The 20,304-nt window shown below is 44.0% G+C and overlaps 2 protein-coding genes across 4 annotated transcripts; both read left to right on the top strand.

The window, feature by feature from the left end:
• Nucleotides 1-7,237: 7,237 nt before the first annotated feature.
• Nucleotides 7,238-11,136, top strand: LOC100557534 (uncharacterized). Its single transcript, XM_003230522.3, has 3 exons — nt 7,238-7,393; nt 7,887-8,040; nt 10,361-11,136. The coding sequence occupies exons 1-3, from the start codon at nt 7,351-7,353 to the stop codon at nt 10,896-10,898; spliced, it is 735 nt and encodes a 244-aa protein (XP_003230570.1). The 5' UTR covers nt 7,238-7,350; the 3' UTR covers nt 10,899-11,136.
• A 1,543-nt stretch (nt 11,137-12,679) lies between these two features.
• Nucleotides 12,680-19,046, top strand: LOC100563250 (uncharacterized). Of its 3 annotated transcripts, XM_062962106.1 has the most exons (4): nt 12,719-12,835; nt 16,541-16,940; nt 17,685-17,838; nt 18,280-19,046. In XM_062962106.1, the coding sequence occupies exons 2-4, from the start codon at nt 16,742-16,744 to the stop codon at nt 18,806-18,808; spliced, it is 882 nt and encodes a 293-aa protein (XP_062818176.1). In that variant the 5' UTR covers nt 12,719-12,835; nt 16,541-16,741; the 3' UTR covers nt 18,809-19,046. The 3 variants fall into 3 exon arrangements, with proteins under 3 accessions (XP_062818175.1, XP_062818174.1, XP_062818176.1); XM_062962105.1 differs by lacking the exon at nt 16,541-16,940 and having other exon boundaries at nt 12,680-12,835; nt 17,685-17,829; XM_062962104.1 differs by lacking the exon at nt 16,541-16,940 and having other exon boundaries at nt 12,680-12,835.
• The last annotated feature ends 1,258 nt before the right edge of the window (nt 19,047-20,304 follow it).

Genomic DNA, 20,304 nt, shown 5'->3' with positions numbered 1-20,304 from the left:
GACCACCCTAAAGGGGCCTTAAACAACTTCTAAACAGGCTCAAAGGGGCAAAACGAACCCTGGACCACCCTAATGGGGCCCCAAACAACTTCTAAACAGGCTCAAAGGGGCAAAACGAACCCTGGACCACCCTAAAGGGGCCTTAAACAACTTCTAAACAGGCTCAAAGGGGCAAAACGAACCCTGGGTCACCCTAAAGGGGCCTTAAACAACTTCTAAAGGGGCCTTAAACAACTTCTAAACAGGCTCAAAGGGGCATCACCCTCCCCATCTTATGTTGATTCATGTAGGTACCAATGACACCGCTAGGCATACTTTTCAAAAGATCACAAATGATTTTCGAGCTCTGGGAACAAAGCTAAAACTGTATAATGTACACGTGATCTTTTCATCCCTCCTCCCCGTTGTAGGACACGGCTCTACAAGGGCCGGAAAAATAGTACAGGTCAATAACTGGCTCAGAAAATGGTGTCAAGAGGAGCATTTTGGCTTCCTTGACCATGGTCTACTCTTCCAAGAGGATGGACTACTGGCAAGCGATGGGGTGCATCTCACACAAGTAGGAAAACATCTTTTTGTACACAGACTCACAAACCTCATCAGGCGCACTTTAAACTAGATCCACTGGGGGAGGGGAACAACAGCCTGGCGAACACTATATTACCCACGACCACAGGGAACCGCCGAAAGGCTAAACGGAGGGCTGCACAAACACAGCAAGGACCAAGTACAGAGAGCACAATAATCCCAAATAAACAGTTCGAGGGAGGTCACAGGGGCTTACATGTCTTTACACTAATGCTCAGAGCATGGGAAATAAGCAAGACGAACTCCAACTCCTAGCACAGCACCACACATACGATGTCATAGGCATCACTGAAACCTGGTGGGATAACTCCCATCACTGGAATTTAACCATTGAGGGCTATAACCTCTTTCACAGAAATAGAACAAAGGGGAGAGGAGGGGGGTAGCTTTATATGTCAAAAACAGTTACGTTGCAGAAGAAATGCAAGACTGTAATCCGGGAAACCAGCTTGAAAGCATCTGGATAAGAATCAAGGGAACCGGGACTCAAAAAGATCTTGTCGTGGGTGTCTACTACAGACCTCCGAGTCAGGATGAAGGACTTGATGAAGCCTTCTGTCAACAGCTGACCAAACAGGCACAAAGAAGAGATATAGTAGTCATGGGCGATTTCAATTATCCCGATATCTGCTGGAAAACAAACTCAGCCAAGAGTACAAAGTCCAACAAATTCCTCACTTGCCTTGCAGATAATTTTATGGTCCAGAAGGTAGAAGAGGCAACAAGGGGATCAGCAACTCTTGATCTAATCTTAACAAATGTGGAAGACCTGATCAATACAGTTGAAGTGGTTGGATCCTTAGGGGCAAGTGACCATGTGCTCCTACAGTTTGCAATAGAAAGGAATGCTGAAACTAAGACAAGTCAAACACGCTTTCTGGACTTTAAGAGAGCTGACTTCCAAAAAATGAAGGAATTACTGAGCGGCATTCCATGGACGCCGATATTAAAAAACAAGGGAGTTAAGGATGGATGGGAGTTTTTCAAAAGTGAAATAAGGCGCAAATGCAAACAGTGCCAACAAAGAAGAAAAATAAGACAAGTGCAAAGAAGCCAGAATGGATGTCCAAAGAACTTCTAACAGAGCTAAAGCTCAAAAGTGACATGCACAAGAAGTGGAAAAGGGGAGAAATCACCAAAGAAGAATTCAAACGTATAGCCAACACCTGCAGGGAAAAGGTTCGCAAGGCTAAAGCGCAAAATGAGCTCAGGCTTGCCAGGGACATAAAAAACAACAAAAAAGGCTTTTTTGCTTACGTTGGAAGAAATAGGAAGAAAAAGGAGGCGATAGGGCCATTGCAAGGAGAAGATGGGGTGATGGCGACAGGGGACAGGGAAAAGGCAGAACTGCTTAATGCCTTCTTTGCCTCGGTTCTCTCACAAAAAGAAAGCCATCTTCAACCTCAGCAACACGGAATGGACGAAGGATTGGGGGAAATCCAACTCCAAATAGGGAAACAAGTTGTCCAGGAACACTTGGCCTCTCTAAACGAATTCAAGTCCCCAGGGCCAGACCAGCTACATCCAAGAGTACTGAAGGAACTAGCGGAAGTTATTTCAGAACCACTGGCAATTATCTTCGAGAGTTCTTGGAGAACGGGAGAAGTCCCAGCAGATTGGAGGAGGGCGAATGTGGTCCCTATCTTCAAGAAGGGAAAAAAGAACGACCCAAACAATTACCGTCCGGTCAGCCTCACATCAATACCAGGCAAAATTCTGGAAAAGATCATTAAGGAAGTGGTCTGCGAACACTTAGAAACAAATGCGGTCATTGCTAATAGTCAACACGGATTTACCAAAAACAAGTCATGTCAGACTAATCTGATCTCTTTTTTCGATAGAGTTACGAGTTGGGTCGATACAGGGAATGCTGTGGATGTAGCGTATCTAGATTTCAGTAAGGCCTTCGACAAAGTCCCCCACGACCTTCTGGCAAACAAACTAGTAAAATGTGGGCTAGACAAAACTACGGTTAGGTGGATCTGTAATTGGCTAAGCGAACGAACCCAAAGGGTGATTCTCACCAATGCGTCGTCTTCATCATGGAAAGAAGTGACAAGTGGAGTGCCATCAGCAGGGCTCCGTCCTGGGCCCGGTTCTGTTCAACATCTTTATTAACGACTTAGATGAAGGGTCAGAAGGCACTATCATCAAGTTTGCAGACGACACAAAACTGGGAGGGAGAGCTAACACTCCAGAAGACAGGAGCAGAATTCAAAACGATCTTGACAGACTAGAGAGATGGGCCAAAACTAACAAAATGAAGTTCAACAGGGACAAATGCAAGATACTTCACTTCGGCAGAAAAAATGGAAATCAAAGATACAGAATGGGGGACGATGCCTGGCTTGAGAGCAGTGTGTGCGAAAAAGATCTTGGAGTCCTCGTGGACAACAAGTTAAACATGAGCCTACAATGTGATGCGGCTGCTAAAAAAGCCAACGGGATTCTGGCCTCATCAATAGGGGAATAGCGTCTAGATCCAGGGAAGTCCTGCTCCCCTCTATTCTGCCTTGGTCAGACCACACCTGGAATCACACTGGGTCCAATTTTGGGCACCACAGTTGAAGGGAGATGTTGAGAAGCTGGAAAGCGTCCAGAGGAGGGCGACTAAAATGATGAAGGGTCTGGAGAACAAGCCCTATGAGGAGCGGCTTAAAGAGCTGGGCATGTTTAGCCTGCAGAAGAGAAAGCTGAGAGGAGACATGATAGCCATGGACAAATACGTGAAGGGAAGTCAAAGGGAGGAGGGAGGGAGCTTGTTTTCTGCTGCCCTGCAGACTAGGACGCAATGGAACAAGGGCTTCAAGCTACAGGAAAGGAGATTCCACCTGAACATCAGGAAGAACTTTCTCACTGTGAGAAGGGCTGTTCGACAGTGGAACTCTCTCCCCGGGGCCGTGGTGGAGGCTCCTTCTTTGGAGGCTTTTAAGCAGAGGCTGGATGGCCATCTGTCGGGGGTGCTTTGAATGCGATTTCCTGCTTCTTAGCAGGGGGTTGGACTAGATGGCCCATGTGGTCTCTTCCAACTCTACTATTCTATGATTCTATGATTCCTTTGTGCCTGGTACAGAGAGAGCATGATTTTTTTCTACATTTCAGTGCTTCTAATGTGCATACAATATATGTCTAAAAATCTATATTTTTCAGTTCCTCATCATTGGAGCTACCTATCTTGCTCAATATCATCTTGAAAACAAGGGGAAAGGTAAAATAATCCATGCAGCTTCATTTTGCCTACGGAGAGGCAAAATGCATCCTCACAGGGAGAAAGAAAAGCAGAAGTAACATGTTGGGCACTGCATAGCCTTCCCAGGGCAGTTTACACTTAAAAGTAAGTTCTCTCTCAGAAACCCATTGCTACGTCATCCAAGGGGGTGGAGACCGAGGCTAGCAGTAAAGACAAAGACAAACAACAACAACAACAATAACAACAACAACACTTTATTTGTATTCTGCTCCATCTCCCGCCATGTTGGGCGGTTTCCAACATGGCAAAACATTCAATATCAGTACAAAAGATACAACAATTATGTAGTAAAAAAACATAAACATAGTTACAAATAGAATGAAAATGCTCATTAAAATAAATTAAATTAAAATTAAAACCAGTTCAAACCATTCCATTGGGTGAATTCGGCTACCAATGGTCAGAATACCAGTACAGTTGTAAGAGGCTGGGACAGGGCTAACGCAGAAGCGTAACATACCGCCTGGGGATAAGTAAGGTGCAAACTGATAGGGCCTGGTTTACTCAATCTCAAGGCCTGCTAAGCGGCTATAGATGACAAGGCTAATGCAATGAGGTATCATAGTGTAAGACAAAGGGTCTTGGCTCAGGAGGGAAATCAGGCAGAAAACCCAGTCTCGTGAGAGATGCAGAAAGCAAAGTTTATTATCACAGCTATGACAAGGCAAACACTACAATGCGTCCGTACTATGCAAATGGTTGTCGCAAAACCATGTCGCAGCAAACAAAGAATATATACCTTTGGCTTATCTAAAATTGACCAATGGCTGAGGGTCTTCCTCACCTTCCACACCCACTTGGCACAAATGATACCTGTGACCTCACTTGTTGTCTTATTATGTTTGCTGTGTTCAAATTGCTATATGTATGTTGTTTTCCAAGAATTGACTGTTTTTTGTACACTTGTTGGAAACTGCCCTGGGTCCTCTCGAGGAGATAGAGCGGTATATAAATATAGTTTTATTATCTATATATATAAAAGGGTAATGAAATTTCGTCCTAGGACAAAACAACAAAACTACACATCCCACATTCAAAAAAGAGGGGTGGATTTGGCCTCCCTGACTTGAAATTATACTATGAATCGTGTGCTTTGACGTGGATTAAAGACTGGGCAAATCTTAAAAACGAAAAAACACTTTTATTGGAAGGGTTCGACCTCCACAAAGGCTGGCACTCATACCTATGGTATGACAGGGCAAAGCTGGAGAAGAATTTTGGAAACCATTTCATTCGCTCCTCACTCCTTAAAGTTTGGATGAAATACAAAAGGCTACTACACATTAAAACACCTATGTGGGTTTCCCCTTTGGAGGCAAACCAAAGGAGGTTGCTGGGGTGGAATAAATGGCCAACTTATAATGATATCTTGATTAAAAAGGAGGAATCTTTTCAGATAAAATCACAAGAGGAAATAAGACAACGCTTTAGCAACGTGTCTTGGTACCAATATAGACAAATTAAGGAATACTTCAATATAGATAAACAAATGGGATTTTCAGATAAAAGAGAATTTTGGGACGCTATTTTAACATCCGATAGGAAGGTGATCACCAGAGTGTATGAAAAATTGAACGAGTGGGCTACGCAAACAGAGCAGATTAAAAACACAATGATCAGTTGGGCAAGGAATATCGGACGGCCGATCTATTTGAAGGAATGGGAGCAAATTTGGACCAAACGTTTAAAATATACATACGCAATAGATTTAAAAGAGAACTGGATTAAGATGCTGCATCGCTGGTACATTACCCCAAAAAAAATAGGTATAATGTACAAAAACGCAGACCAGAAATGTTGGAAATGTAAGCGGCAGGATGGCACCTTCTACCACATGTGGTGGTCGTGCGAAAAAACCGCCGCATTTTGGAGATTAGTACATACTGAGTGTAAAAAAATACTTAAAACAGATTTTCCAATGAGACCTGAAATTTACTTATTAGGTATGTTCGATTTGGATTTTTTCAAGGACACAAATATAGATAAGTTATTCACCTTTTTAGCGACAGCGGCCAGAATGGTATTTGCCAAAGTTTGGAAACAAGAGACAATTCCTACTAAGGAAATCTGGCTCGATAAAGTCATGGAAATAAGAAATATGGACAAATTGACTTACCTGACGAGGCAGAGTAACGGAAAAGGAATTAAAAAGACGGACTGGAGAATGGTTGACAACTACTTAAAAGAGGGAAATAAAACAAGATGCAGTGTTGCAGATAGATAGAGGAAACTGTAATCGCTATATAAAAATTAAGATATATGAACAAAGTAAGACTTGGAGGAAAGAAAGAAGAATGGAAGTCAACAAATATATATGTTTTATTTTATTTTTTTATTTTTTTTTTATTTTATATATATACCTGGTTTTTTGTGGTTTTTTTTTTTTTTGGTGTTTGCTTTTTTCACTATCCTTGCTATTTACTTTTCTCTCTCCTTTACTTTCATGTATATTATGTTCTCACACTTTCGCTGTAAAGTTTCGAAAACCACAATAAAAAATTATAAAAAACAAAAAAAAAAACAAAACTACACATCCCAGAAACACTAAACTTGGCAGCACAACCTCTCATCCATGCCTCTACGTTCATTCAACAAAAAGAAAAGAAAAATAAAGTCCTAATTAGAGGGAGAGGAATAATTGTTTTTATCCAATTGCTGCCAGTTAGAAGGCTAAGCTCTACCCAGTTGGTCTCCTAGCAACCCACTCAACCCAGGGGACAGGCAGAGTTAGGCCTCACTTAAGCCTCTTCCACACTGCCTATAAAATACAAATTATCTGATTTTAACTGGATTATATGGCAGTGCAGACTCAAGGCCCTTCCACACAGCTATATTACCCATTTATAATCTTATATTATCTGCTTTGAACTGGATTATCTTGACTCCACACTGCCATATAATCCACTTCAGTGTGCATTTTATACAGCTGTGTAGAAGGCTCCTCACATAATCCAGTTCTAAGCAGATAATATAAGATACTTTATTTCTCATACCACCATACTTCGCCACAGCAATGCGTGGCTGGGCACAGCTAGTTATTATTATAATCCCTGAGCTTGGCCCTGTCTCTAGTCTAGCTACTGATTGAAGACTAGAACCGTGATGAAACAATGACTTGCTCAGTCCAGGGATGAAACCCAAAATCCTTACAGTGAATCCCTGTCAATTTGGAGGGCTAACTACAGCCCCTTTTTCATCCTTTGCCTTGTAAATAAGGGGTCATCCAACACGAAGCTGTGTGATTTGCATTCTGCTGCCAACTCCAGGTCATTTTGGAACAAGTTCAAAACCATCTCCCTTTTCCCTGAAGGACATGGAAGCGGGTGGAAGAGACGGGCGAGTGTCCTGTCCAAAGAGGTCATCGCCCGATTGTCCCAAAGGGAGAAGCGAAGAGGGCCGTGGTCAGTGTTAATGAATGGCCAGAGGCAGGGAGGGACTGGGAGGCTTGGTGCCCTTCCCAGAGAGAGAGAGTCTTGGGTTCGGGTCTGTCCGGAGCCTCCTTTCGTGCAGCCATGAAGCTCCTGGTTGTGCTCTTGGCTTTGACTGCGGTCACAGGTGAGTGTCACTTCAGAGAGATGTGTTGTCGAAGGCTTTCATGGCTGGGATCACAGGGTTGTTGTATGTCTTTCGGGCTGTGTGGCCATGTTCCAGAAGTTTTCTCTCCTGACGTTTCGCCCACATCTATGGCAGGCATCCTCAGAGGTTGTGAGGCATGGATAAACTAGGCAAGGAAGGTAAATATATATCTGTGGAGAGTCCAGGGTGTGACAAGAGTCCTTTGTCGGTTGGAAGCCAGCACTTTCAGTTAATCACCCTAATGAGCATTGTTTTATTTCTTTGGGTGGCACTTTGGGCAAATCACACTCTCTTGCCCTCAAACAATGCAACACATTGATTTTTGTCGTCATCCCGGTGCGTGTTTCGTTTAATCCGAAACTTTGGGTGTTATTGTAAACGCTTGCCAGGCAGGACCCTCTATGTTCTAAATTCGACCTCAAAGAAAGCCACGAAAAAGTTGATATGTTTGACTCTGTTTTTTGTCTTGCAGGAGGCCAAGCCGTGACCATCAGAGAAGCGCCCAGTTCAGAGCCCAAGTTAAGACCGTTGATGGAAAAAACTTTCTCATTCGGGATGGATTGCTTCCTTGCCGTGTCCAGGAAAGTAGTGAAAATCATCGAAGCTTCGGATATCACGGTTGTCATGTAAGCAGACCCCTCTGACATGGCAGCATCACTTGACCTGTGTTGGCTCAATGCTATAGACGTTGTAGTTTCACAAGGTCTTTTGCCTTCTCTGCTCAAGCGGGCGGGTGCCTGGCCAAACTACAACTCCCAGGTATCCTTCACATGGAATATCTGAAAAATATGCACCACGATAAAGGTTCAAAACCTTACATAAGCCGTTTACTTCGGCTCACAGTCAGCTACTCTAAAATAACATCTATTTGATGATTTATTGTCAACAAACTGAAGCTACAGCTAATTGACTGCATTTACATCCTGAGGAGTCCTATAGAACTGCTCCAAGACTACAGAGACTTTGATTTGTTTTGACTCCAAGCCAGGTTTGAGCCAATTGATTTGCACACTGATATATTTAGTTTTACAGCGTATTACATGCATTTGGAGAGACTGAATGTACACATACTGTGTCGCTAACAAACTTTAGTTGGAGTCTTGTTGATATATGTCTGATATATATTTTATACTGAAAACTGCTCTGTGTAGCATTTAAATCTGGATGATTGCAGTCTATAAATCTTTGTAAGTTACGTCTGTGTGCCACTACAGCTGATAGAATTTGGTTATCAGTTGTATTATTATTTGTATTATTGTTAACATTATTATGTATATGATGCTCTAATATACATATTGTGTACTATGTTTTGAACCTTTATCGTGGTGCATATTTTTCAGATAATGTTTAGAATAGACAGCTGTGTTTAGTTATTATTATCCTTCACATTGAGTCATGGCACTTCAAATGAGGGGCAAACTGCATCACTTTTATGATGTGGATGCACCCAGAAATTTAGGATCGCAAGTCCCATAATCCCTCGCAAGCCTGAGCAACAGACATTTGGTTTCCATTGGAAAGCTTCCAGCAAATGGAACATGGGATCCTAAAATTGGATGGGACTCCTTGGAATAATATTCAGGGTGGGGCAAAGAATCCTTGTCCATTTGAAGCAAGTGTGGAGGTTTATTTATTATTTATTTCTATCATTTCTACCCTGCCCTTCTCACCCAAGGGCGGCTTACAGACTGGCAATTTATGCCGATACATCATGGTACAATAAAATAAACATTAAAACAGTCAAAACAATTATAATATACAAGATACAAAATTTAAAATAGTGCAAAGTTCCTATGCCATTGTCACTGGCAAGCTTGATTAGGAATCAGTGAGGGTATCGGCATAAAGTTAGCCTGGCTGTTGTTGCCTGGAGGCACCCTTTGTTTCGGAAGTGTTAACTAGTACTTGATTGTTTACTCTCTGGAGTTCCTCCGTTTGTGAATGGTGTCCTTTATTTACTGTCTTGATTCTGGTGTGTTTTTTAAATACGGGTAACCCAATTGTTTTCATTTTCATCGAGTAGCCTTGCAGCTGCAACCCCAATTATTCCAGCCAATAAAGCCTTCGACAACACATTGAACATTTCCCTATACAGTAGAGTCTCACTTATCCAACATAAATGGGCCAGTAGAATGTTGGATAAGCAAATATGTTGGATAATAAGGAGAGATTAAGGAAAAGTCTATTAAACATCAAATTAGATTATGATTTTACAAATTAAGCACCAAAACATCATGTTATACAACAAATTTGACAGAAAAAGTAGTTCAATATGCAGTAATGCTATGTCGTAATTACTGTATTTATGAATTTAGCACCAAAATATCATGATGTATTGAAAACATTGACTACAAAAATGTGTTGGATAATCCAGAATGTTGGATAAGTGAGACTCTACTGTACTCAACAATATTAGCATACTATAATACACACATTTAAACCTGGATGAGAATATATACATTTAAGTTTTTTCTATATACAGTAGAGTCTCACATATCTCACTGTATTTATGAATTTAGCACCAAAATATCACGATGTATTGAAAACATTGACTACAAAAATGCGTTGGATAATCCAGAATGTTGGATAAGCGAGTGTTGGATAAGTGAGACTCCACTGTACTGGTAACCCAATTGTTTTCATTTACATTTAGTAGCCTTGGAGCTGCAACCCAATTATTCCAGCCAATAAAGCCTTCGACAACACATTGAACATCTTTCCTATATCTAAGTTGCTATCAGTTTTCAAGCTGTATGGCCATGTTGCAGTAGCATTCTCTCCTGATGTTTCAGCTGCATCTGTGGCAGGCATCTATCAGGAGGGAATGCTTCTGGAACATGGCCATGCGGCCTGAAAAACTCACAGCAACCCAGTGATTCTGGCCTTGAAAGCCTTTAACAACACATTTCCTATCTATGTTTCTACTTTGGCTTTGCTTCTTTGCAGTGAACAGCTGGACAAAATCTCTGAAAAACTCCAGGAGGAAGAGAAAGTGCTTCCTCCAGAGATTGGGCAAGTGGATAAGATCTTATCCGATCTCTCTAAAACCTACAAGGTGAAGACTCCTCGGGTTTTTGATGAGTGGAACAGACGCCATGTTCAGGAAGGTGAAGCTGTCATGAAGGCGCTGGAGTTCTACGTTGACCCAGTGGCCTCCAAGGTGCTGTGGTGTGTGGAGTGGCTGGAGGAGAACATCACGCCCGTGGTGATCCAAATGTACCAGCCGTTTGATAGCTCCTTCAATCAGGCACTGGAGTCCCTGGGAAGCACGCTGTCCTTTTACACCGAGGAGCAGGAACAAATTGGGGAAATCCTCCAGACTTCGCTCGAGGAAGCGGCCAAGCTGTTCCGGATGGGGATGGAGAACCTCAACAAGCAGTTGAATCCCTACTTGATCCCATTCCTGAAGGAGTACAAGAAGTACGAGCCAGCGCTCAGAGAGTGGCTGGAAGCACCGTTGTTCCCCCCTCCGAAAGAGGACTAACGCCCAAAAGGAAAATCCTAGGGGAAACTGGCCAGGAAGTGACCATCGGGTCAAGCAATATGGCTGTCTCTGCATCACAAAATAAATTTTCCCATTTATTCTGGAGGTTTTAATACCTGTCAAAGTTTATGAAATGTGCTGCACTATTCTGTACGCGTTATGTCAGTTCTTTCTAGCAATTACGCTGTCCTATCGTCCACCTGGCCAGATGAATAAAACTTCTGTTACTGCCTTAAAACCAAGTCATGTTTCTCCATGTTTCTACACTGCCCCCTGGTGGCAGATAGGCTGATTTTGACAACACGCAGGCTAAACATCCCCAGCTCTTTAAGCTTCAAGAGTTCAGAATGTTTAGCCTGCATGTTACCGAAAACAGAGGGATTCACTGGATCCTTTGAGTCGCTCTCCTCTGGACATCTTCCAGCTTAGAGTCAATATTCCTCTTAACATGTGGTGCCCAGAACTGCACACAGAGTTATTCCAGGTAAGGTTTGACCAAAGCAGGACAGAAGGACGGCATGATGTCCATTGATCTAGACCATGATTCCCAAAGTGGGTGCTACCGCCCCCTAGTGGGTGCTGGAGGGCGGTGATGGCACTTATTAGGACATGGGGGCGGGGCCAGAGGAAGAGCAGGGCCTCTTCCAAGTGCTGGAGACAGGGCTGAGCACCTGAGGCACCTGTTAGGACACACAGGGGGTGGAGCTTGAGAAGTGGGCGTGGCTTCTTCCCAAGAGCCCAAGACAGGGCTGAGCATCTATACCTCTCCTGAGACGCTTGTTGGGACATAGAGGGCGGAGCTAGGGAAGGGGGCGGGGCCTCCTTCCAAGAGCCCGAGACAGGGCTGAGCCTCGATACCTCTCCTGAGAGGCCTTTTAGGACTAAAGGGCGGGGCTAGGGGCGGGGCCTCTTTCCAAGAGCCTCTGTATACTTCCCCTGAGGCGCTTGTTAGAACACGGGGGTGGGGTATAGAGGTTCAGCCCCGTCAGGCACTTGGGAAGAGGCTCCGCCCCCTCCTCTAGCCCCGCCCCCTGTGTCCTGGCAGGCGCTGCAGGACACGGATAGAAGCTCAGCCCTGTCTCAGAGCTCGTAACTCCGCCCATCCCAGTCCTGGCCACCCATTTGTGGCCCGGCCCACCTCCCCTCGCAGCCCTGTATCTTGGACTAGAGAAGAGGCTCAGCCCCACCCTCTTGAGCAGGAGCCACGCCCACCCCTCTAAGCCACGCCCACCTTTCCGGGGGGGGGGGAGGCTGGGTAGTATTTTTTCTGGAAAGCAGGCAGCAGGCCAAATAAGTTTGGGAACCACTGATCTAAGTCGTGAATAAAGAATTTGAGCAGCACTGGGCCTCGGACAGAACTTGCATTCATTTAGAGCGGCCAGGTTTTCCTGGTCTACCTCTTGACCTAGTTCAGGTTGTATTTCTACTGTGACATCATCCGATCCGTATTGCTCAGGATGAACATCGATCTTAGCTTTCCAAAACCTGGATCCCTAGTGATGCATCTCTAAAGTTGGGATTTCTTTTCTATCGTAAGCTGTATATTTCCCGCTTCCTTGCAATGAATCCCTATGAATTTGGAGAGTGATCTGTGGCTTGTTTTTCATCCTTTGCCACGTAAATAATGGGTCGTCCGATGCGAACGTGACTCCAGGTCATTTCGGAACGAGTACAAAACCATCTTTCCCAAAGGACATTGAAGCGGATGGAAGAGACGGGCGAGTGTCCCGTCCAAAAAGGTCATCGCCCGATTGTCCCAAAGGGAGAAGTGAAGAGGGCCGTGGTCAGTGTTAATGAATGGCCAGAGGCAGGGAGGGACTGGGAGGCTTGGTGCCTTTCCCAGAGAGAGAGAGTCTTGGGTTCGAGTCTGTCCGGAGCCTCCTTTCGTGCAGCCATGAAGCTCCTGGTTGTGCTCTTGGCTTTGACTGCGGTCACAGGTGAGTCCCGCTTCTGCACCAAAACATCATGTAGTAGTTCAATATGCAGTAATGCTACGTAGTCGTTCAACACGCAGTAATGCTACGTAGTCGTTCAATACGCAGCAATGCTATGTAGTAGTTCAGTAATGCTACGTAGTCGTTCAATACGCAGCAATGCTACGTAGTCGTTCAATACGCAGTAATGCTACGTAGTCGTTCAATAGGCAGTAATGCTACGTAGTCGTTCAATACGCAGTAATGCTACGTTGTCGTTCAATACGCAGCAATGCTACGTTGTCGTTCAATACGCAGCAATGCTACGTTGTCGTTCAATACGCAGCAATGCTACGTTGTCGTTCAATACGCAGCAATGCTACGTAGTCGTTCAATACGCAGCAATGCTACGTTGTCGTTCAATACGCAGCAATGCTACGTAGTCGTTCAATACGCAGCAATGCTACGTAGTCGTTCAATACGCAGCAATGCTACGTAGTCGTTCAATACGCAGCAATGCTACGTAGTCGTTCAATACGCAGTAATGCTACGTAGTCGTTCAATAGGCAGTAATGCTACGTAGTCGTTCAATACGCAGTAATGCTACGTAGTCGTTCAATACGCAGTAATGCTACGTAGTCGTTCAATAGGCAGTAATGCTACGTAGTCGTTCAATACGCAGTAATGCTATGTAGTAGTTCAGTAATGCTACGTAGTCGTTCAATACGCAGTAATGCTACGTAGTCGTTCAATACGCAGTAATGCTACGTAGTCATTCAATACGCAGTAATGCTACGTAGTCGTTCAATACGCAGCAATGCTACGTAGTCGTTCAACACGCAGTAATGCTACGTAGTCGTTCAACACGCAGCAATGCTACGTAGTCGTTCAATACGCAGTAAAGCTACGTAGTAGTTCAATACGCAGTAATGCTACGTAGTCGTTCAATACGCAGTAATGCTACGTAGTCGTTCAATACGCAGTAATGCTACGTAGTCGTTCAATACGCAGTAATGCTACGTAGTCGTTCAATACGCAGTAATGCTACGTAGTCATTCAATACGCAGTAATGCTACGTAGTCGTTCAACACGCAGCAATGCTACGTAGTCGTTCAATACGCAGTAAAGCTACGTAGTAGTTCAATACGCAGTAATGCTACGTAGTCGTTCAATACGCAGTAATGCTACGTAGTCGTTCAATACGCAGTAATGCTACGTAGTCGTTCAATACGCAGTAATGCTACGTAGTTGTTCAACACGCAGTAATGCTACGTAGTCGTTCAACATGCAGTAATGCTACGTAGTCGTTCAACACGCAGTAATGCTGCATAGTAATTACTGTATTTATGAATTTAGTACCAAAACATTGCAATGTATTGAAAATGTATTGAAAAATCGACAACAACTGCTGCTGCTCAGTCGTTTAGTCGTTTCCGACTTTTCGTGACCTCATGGACCATTCCACGCCAGAGCTCCCGGTCAACAACAACATTGACTACTAAAAGGCATACTGCGTTGGATAATCCAGAATGTTGGATGAGTGAGACTCTACTGTAATATTGATAATAATATAATGCAATGCAATATAATACTAATAATAATGCCATATAATAATATTGATTATATATTATGTATTACATATCATATTACTAATAATATTACAGTATAGTGGTATAGTTCAATATAGTAAAATATAATGCTAATATTGTGCTATGCTAATAATATAATATATTGTATGTACGTATAATTTGTAAGCCGCTCTCAGTCCCCTTCAGGGTGAGAAGGGCGAGATATAAATGTAATAAATGTAATAAATAAATAATAAAGTTTAGACGTAGGCTCGCCCAAAGTCTGAAATGACTTGAAGGCACACAACAATAATCCTAACTAGACTATCTCATTGGCCAGAAGCAGGCCGACACTTCCCATTGAAATCCTGATAAATTTATGTTGGTTAAAATTGTGTTTTTAAAATATTGTATTGTTCTTTCATCGTTGTTGTTGTTTTGCACTACTAATAAGACATGTGCAGTGTGCATAGGAATTTGTTTGATTTTTTTTTTCTTCAAATGATAATTTGGCCCCTCAACCGTCTGAAGGATTATGGATCGGTCCTCTGCTTAAAAAGTTTCAGGACCCCTGATCTACATCATAAAATCCATGCAGTTTGAGACCACTTTAACTCTCATGGCTTGGTGCTACGGAATCCTGGGAATACCAGTTTGCACGCTTCGGCTGAAAAACACTGTGAATCCACAACATCGCCTTGTGCCAAACTGCTTTATCTTTACAGTGTGGGTGCAAGTTTGTTTCTGATGTAAGAGAAGCAACGAGTTAATGAGTTAACATCTAACCTTGATCCACCTACTGTTGAACTAATGCAGTTTGGCACTGCTGGAAACTGTCATGGCTTAATGCTCTTGAATACTGGGAATTGTAGTTTTGCAAGGTCGTCGGTCTTCCCTGCCGAAGAGCACTAGATTCTTTGGCAGATATGGCTAAATCGCCTTGCAAAATGATAACTCCCAGGATTCCATACCATTTACGTCGTGGAGGTGTCAAATTGCCTTGATTTTACAGTGTAGGTGAGTCCTTAGTAAAACTATAACTTTCAGGATTTATTTATTTATTTATTTACAGCATTTATATTCCGCCCTTCTCACCTCGAAGGCTACTCAGGGAGGATCACATTGCACACATAAAGGCAAACATTCAATGCCATAACATAGAACAGAGACAGAGTTCGGGCTGGCCTCGAACTCATGACCTCTTGGTCAGAGTGATTTGTTGCAGCTGGCTGCTAACCAGCCTGCGCCACAGCCCGGCCCTAGCCTTGAGCGGTGTCAAACTGCATTAACTCCGCAGTGGAATAATACGTACTAGTTTTGCAAGGTCATTGGTCTTCCCTGCCAAAGAGTCCCAGCACTCCTTGGCAGAGGGGGCTAAAATGCCTTGCAAAACTATAACTCCCAGGATCCCATACCGTGGCAGTTTCAGACTGCCTTGATTCTACAGTGTAGGTGAGTCCTTAGTAAAACTACAAATCCCAGGATTCCCTAGTCTTGAGCAGTGTGAAACTGCATTCACTCCTCAGCGTAGTGATGCATCCTGTCTCTCCAAAGGTTTTTGCAGCTAAAGCCATAATTCACTAATTTTTATTTATTGGAAAGGATTTGTTGGTTTTGTTTAATTTACCTCTATGGTTGAACTAAGGCAGTTTGGCAGTGCTTGAGTCTGCCATGCTCAATGCTCTGGAATCTTGGGAATTGTAGCTTTGCAAGGTCGTCAGTCTTCCCTGCCAAAGAGCCACAGCAGTCTTTAGCAGAGAGGGCTAAAAGCCTTGCAAAAGTAGAATACCCGAAATTCCAAACCATTTGAGCCATGGCAGTTTCAAACAGTTTCAAACAGTGTAGGTGATCCCTTAGTAAAACTATAACTCCCAGATTTTCTCTAGCCTTGACCTGTGTCAGCCAAAGCTGTGTCAAACCGCATTAACTCTGCAATGTAGATGCACCCTGTCTATAAAAAAGGCATGATTTTGCAGCTAAAGGCACAATTCACTATTTTTAATAATGTGAAAGGATTTGTTTACGAGGGTTGAATGAAAAGTAATGCCTCCATCTTCGGGACTTGGGTTTGGATGGGAATATTTTAATAAATCAAACGCAGAAATAATCCTGAGAACATGCTCTTTAATGACCACTATTCACTTTTCCACATCATCACCAGACAATTGGATGCATTTCTGCCCACGATGAGCAAGTTTTCTGAAGCTGTCACGGAAGAAGTCGACACTCTGTTTCCGCAACCGGCGTCTCACAGGACCCATGGTGCACAGATCTTCCGACGGCCAAGCAAAGCAATTATGTGACCCACACGTTCTGGTGAAATGCCGATGAGGCTTGAAATTTCTCTCTGAGGGATACGACGATGGTCCTGAATCCATCTGTCAACCTTTTGCTTGTGAAACCCGGAGATTGCTGTCACAGGACGTCCAACTCTTTGCTTGTCGCGCAAGTCAGATGTTCCCGCCTCAATATCTTTGAACTTACTCGCCCAACGACGCACAGGACTCACATCAACACAATCCCCATAAACAGCTTTCATTCTCTGAGGAATCTCCTTTGGGGTGACACCTTTTGCGGTCAAGAATTCAGTGACTGCACGTTGCTTAAGTCGCAGACGGGGAAGCCTTAGCATTGAATGGTTCCATACTTCACACTTTAACAACACAACAATTCAATGCTAAGGCTTCCCTGTCTGCGCAGGGTTCCATACTTGGTAGTTTAACAACACAACCGTGCAATGCTAAGGCTTCCCCATCTGCGCAGGGTTCCATACTTTGCCCTTTAACAACACAACTGTACAATGCTAAAGCTTCCCTGTCTGCGCAGGGTTCCATACTTTGCATTTTAACAACACAACCATTCAATGCTAAGGCTTCCCCATCTTTGCAGGGTTCCATACTTCGCATTTTAACAACACAACCATTCAATGCTAAGGCTTCCCACCAAATGGAACTGTAGAGGAGAGTCTACTGAACAAGCCAGGACCTGCCGCAGACCAGGACTGCCATCTCTTGAGGAGTTACGATGGTGGAGGCATTACTTTTCACTCAACCCTCGTAGTTTAATTTACATCCCCCTGGGCGGCACTTTGGGCACGTCATGCTCTCTTGCCCTCAAACAATGCAATGCGAGCCTCTGCTGCTTTTTGTCATCCTAGTGTGTGTATTCTTTAATCAGAAACTTTGGATGTTATTGTAAATGCTTGCCAGGCAGGACCCTCCTTTAGCCGCAGTCTATAGTCTACATTCAAATGCAAAGAAAGCCACGAAAAAGTGGCTATGTTTGACTCTGGTTTTCTCTTGCAGGAGGCCAAGCCGTGACCATCAGAGAAGCCCCCAGCTCAGAGCCCAAGTTAAGACCGTTGATCGATAAAATATCCTCAGTTGGGATAAATGGTTTTTTTGTCGTGACGAGGATTTTCATGAAAATCACCGAATCTGAGCCTATCAGGTCTGTCAAGTAAGCAGCCCCTCTGATGTGCCTTCAGCCAATGCAACTTCCCGGAAACCTTCACCTTGAGCCATAGCACTTCAAATGGGGCCAAACTGCATTTCCTTTACTTGTAGCCCGATTGTGTTCATTTTCATTGAGTAGCTGCAACCCAGTGATTCTGGTGATTCAACTACAACCCAGTGATTCTGGTGATGAAAGCCTTCAACAACACATTGAACATCTCTCCTATATATATATGGGTTGCTGTGAGTTTTTCGGGCTGTATGGCCATGTTCCAGTAGTATTATCTCCTTTCACCTGGGAAACCGTCAGGAGAGAATAGTGCTGGAACATGGCCATACAGACTGAAAAACTCACAGCAACCAAGCCATGAAAGCCTTTGACAACACATTTCCTATATTTGTTTCCATTTTGGTCCTGGATTTATCTGGCTTTGCTTCTTTGCAGCAAACAGCTGGAGAAAATCTCCGAAAACCTCCAGGAGCAAGAGAGAGAGCTTCCTCCTGAGATGAGGGAAGTGAAGGAGATCTTGTCCAATCTCTTTAACACCTTCAAGGAGAAGGCTTTTCTGGATTTTCACGAGTGGAACAGACACCATTATAAGGAAAAAGAAGGCGTCATGGAGGCACTGGCGTTGTACGTCGACCCAGTGGCCTCCAAGGCGTCTTGGTGCGTGGAGTGGCTGGAGGAGAACGTCAAGCCCATGGTGATCGAAATGTTCCAGCCATTCGAGAGACACCTGGATGAGGCGCTGGAGTCCCTAGGAAGCACACTGATCAAGAAGCTGCAAGAAATTGGGGAAATCCTCCGGACCCCGTTGGATGAAGCAGCCAAGCAGCTCCGTCTGGGGATGGAGACCCTCAACAAGCACTTGAATCCCTACTGGATCCCATTCCTGAAAGAGTACAAGAAGTACGAGCCAGCGCTCAGAGAGTGGCTGGAAGCACCGTTGTTCCCCCCTCCGAAAGAGGACTAACGCCCAAAAGGAAAATCCTAGGGGAAACTGGCCAGGAAGTGACCATCGGGTCAAGCAATATGGCTGTCTCTGCATCACAAAATAAATTTTCCCATTTATTCCGGAGGTTTTAATACCTGTCAAAGTTTATGAAATGTGCTGCACTATTCTGTACGCGTTATGTCAGTTCTTTCTAGCAATTACGCTGTCCTATCGTCCACCTGGCCAGATGAATAAAACTTCTGTTACTGCCTTAAAACCAAGTCATGTTTCTCCATGTTTCTACACTGCCCCCTGGTGGCAGATAGGCTGATTTTGACAACACGCAGGCTAAACATCCCCAGCTCTTTAAGCTTCAAGAGTTCAGAATGTTTAGCCTGCATGTTACCGAAAACAGAGGGATTCATTGGATCCTTTGAGTCGCTCTCCTCTGGACATCTTCCAGCTTAGAGTCAATATTCCTCTTAACATGTGGTGCCCAGAACTGCACACAGAGTTATTCCAGGTAAGGTTTGACCAAAGCAGGACAGAAGGACGGCATGATGTCCATTGATCTAGACCATGATTCCCAAAGTGGGTGCTACCGCCCCCTAGTGGGTGCTGGAGGGCGGTGATGGCACTTATTAGGATGAAGCAGCCAAGCAGCTCCGTCTGGGGATGGAGACCCTCAACAAGCACTTGAATCCCTACTGGATCCCATTCCTGAAAGAGTACAAGAAGTACGACCCAGCGCTCAGAGAGTGGCTGGAAGCACCGTTGTCCCCCCCTACGAAAGAAGACTGACCCCTAAAAAGGAAATCCTAGGAGAAAGTGGCCAGTGGTATGGATGCCTCCCCATTTTGGAATACATTTTCCAATTTATTTGGGAAGTTTGAATAGCTGCCAGACTTTATGAAGTGTGTGGCACCTTTCTATATGCGTTATGTCAGTTTTTCCTAGCAATCATGCTGTTCTGTCATCCACCTGGCCAGATGAATAAAACTTCTGTTACTGCCTTCAAACCCAGTCACGTTTCTCCATTTTTCTACACTGCCCCCTGGTGGCAGATAGATGATTTTGGCAACATGCAGGCCCGGGCTGTGGCGCAGGCTGGTGAGCAGCCAGCCAGCTGCAGCCAGCTGTTACAAATTACTCTGACCAAGAGGTCATGAGTTCGAGGCCAGCTCGAAGCCTATGTTTGTCTTGTCTTTGTTCTATGTTAAAGGCATTGAATGTTTGCCTTATATGTGTAATATGATCTGCCCTGAGTCCCCTCCAGGGTGAGAAGGGCGGAATATAAATACTGTAAATAAATAAACATCCCCAGCTCTTTAACTTTAAAGATTTCCGGATGTTTAGCATGCATTTTACCGAAATCAGAGGGATTCATTGGATCCTTTTAGTTGCTCTCCTCTAGACACCTTCCAGCTGAGAGTCAATATCCCTCTTAACTTGTGGTGCCCAGAACTGGACACAGTTTCTTGCTCAATCTCATCTTCTAAACAAGGTAAAATAGTCCATGCAGCTTCATTTTGCCT

This window comes from Anolis carolinensis, unplaced genomic scaffold (assembly GCF_035594765.1).
Source record: "Anolis carolinensis isolate JA03-04 unplaced genomic scaffold, rAnoCar3.1.pri scaffold_10, whole genome shotgun sequence".
Lineage (NCBI taxonomy): Eukaryota > Metazoa > Chordata > Lepidosauria > Squamata > Dactyloidae > Anolis > Anolis carolinensis.
This window is presented reverse-complemented; position numbering and strand designations above follow the sequence as displayed.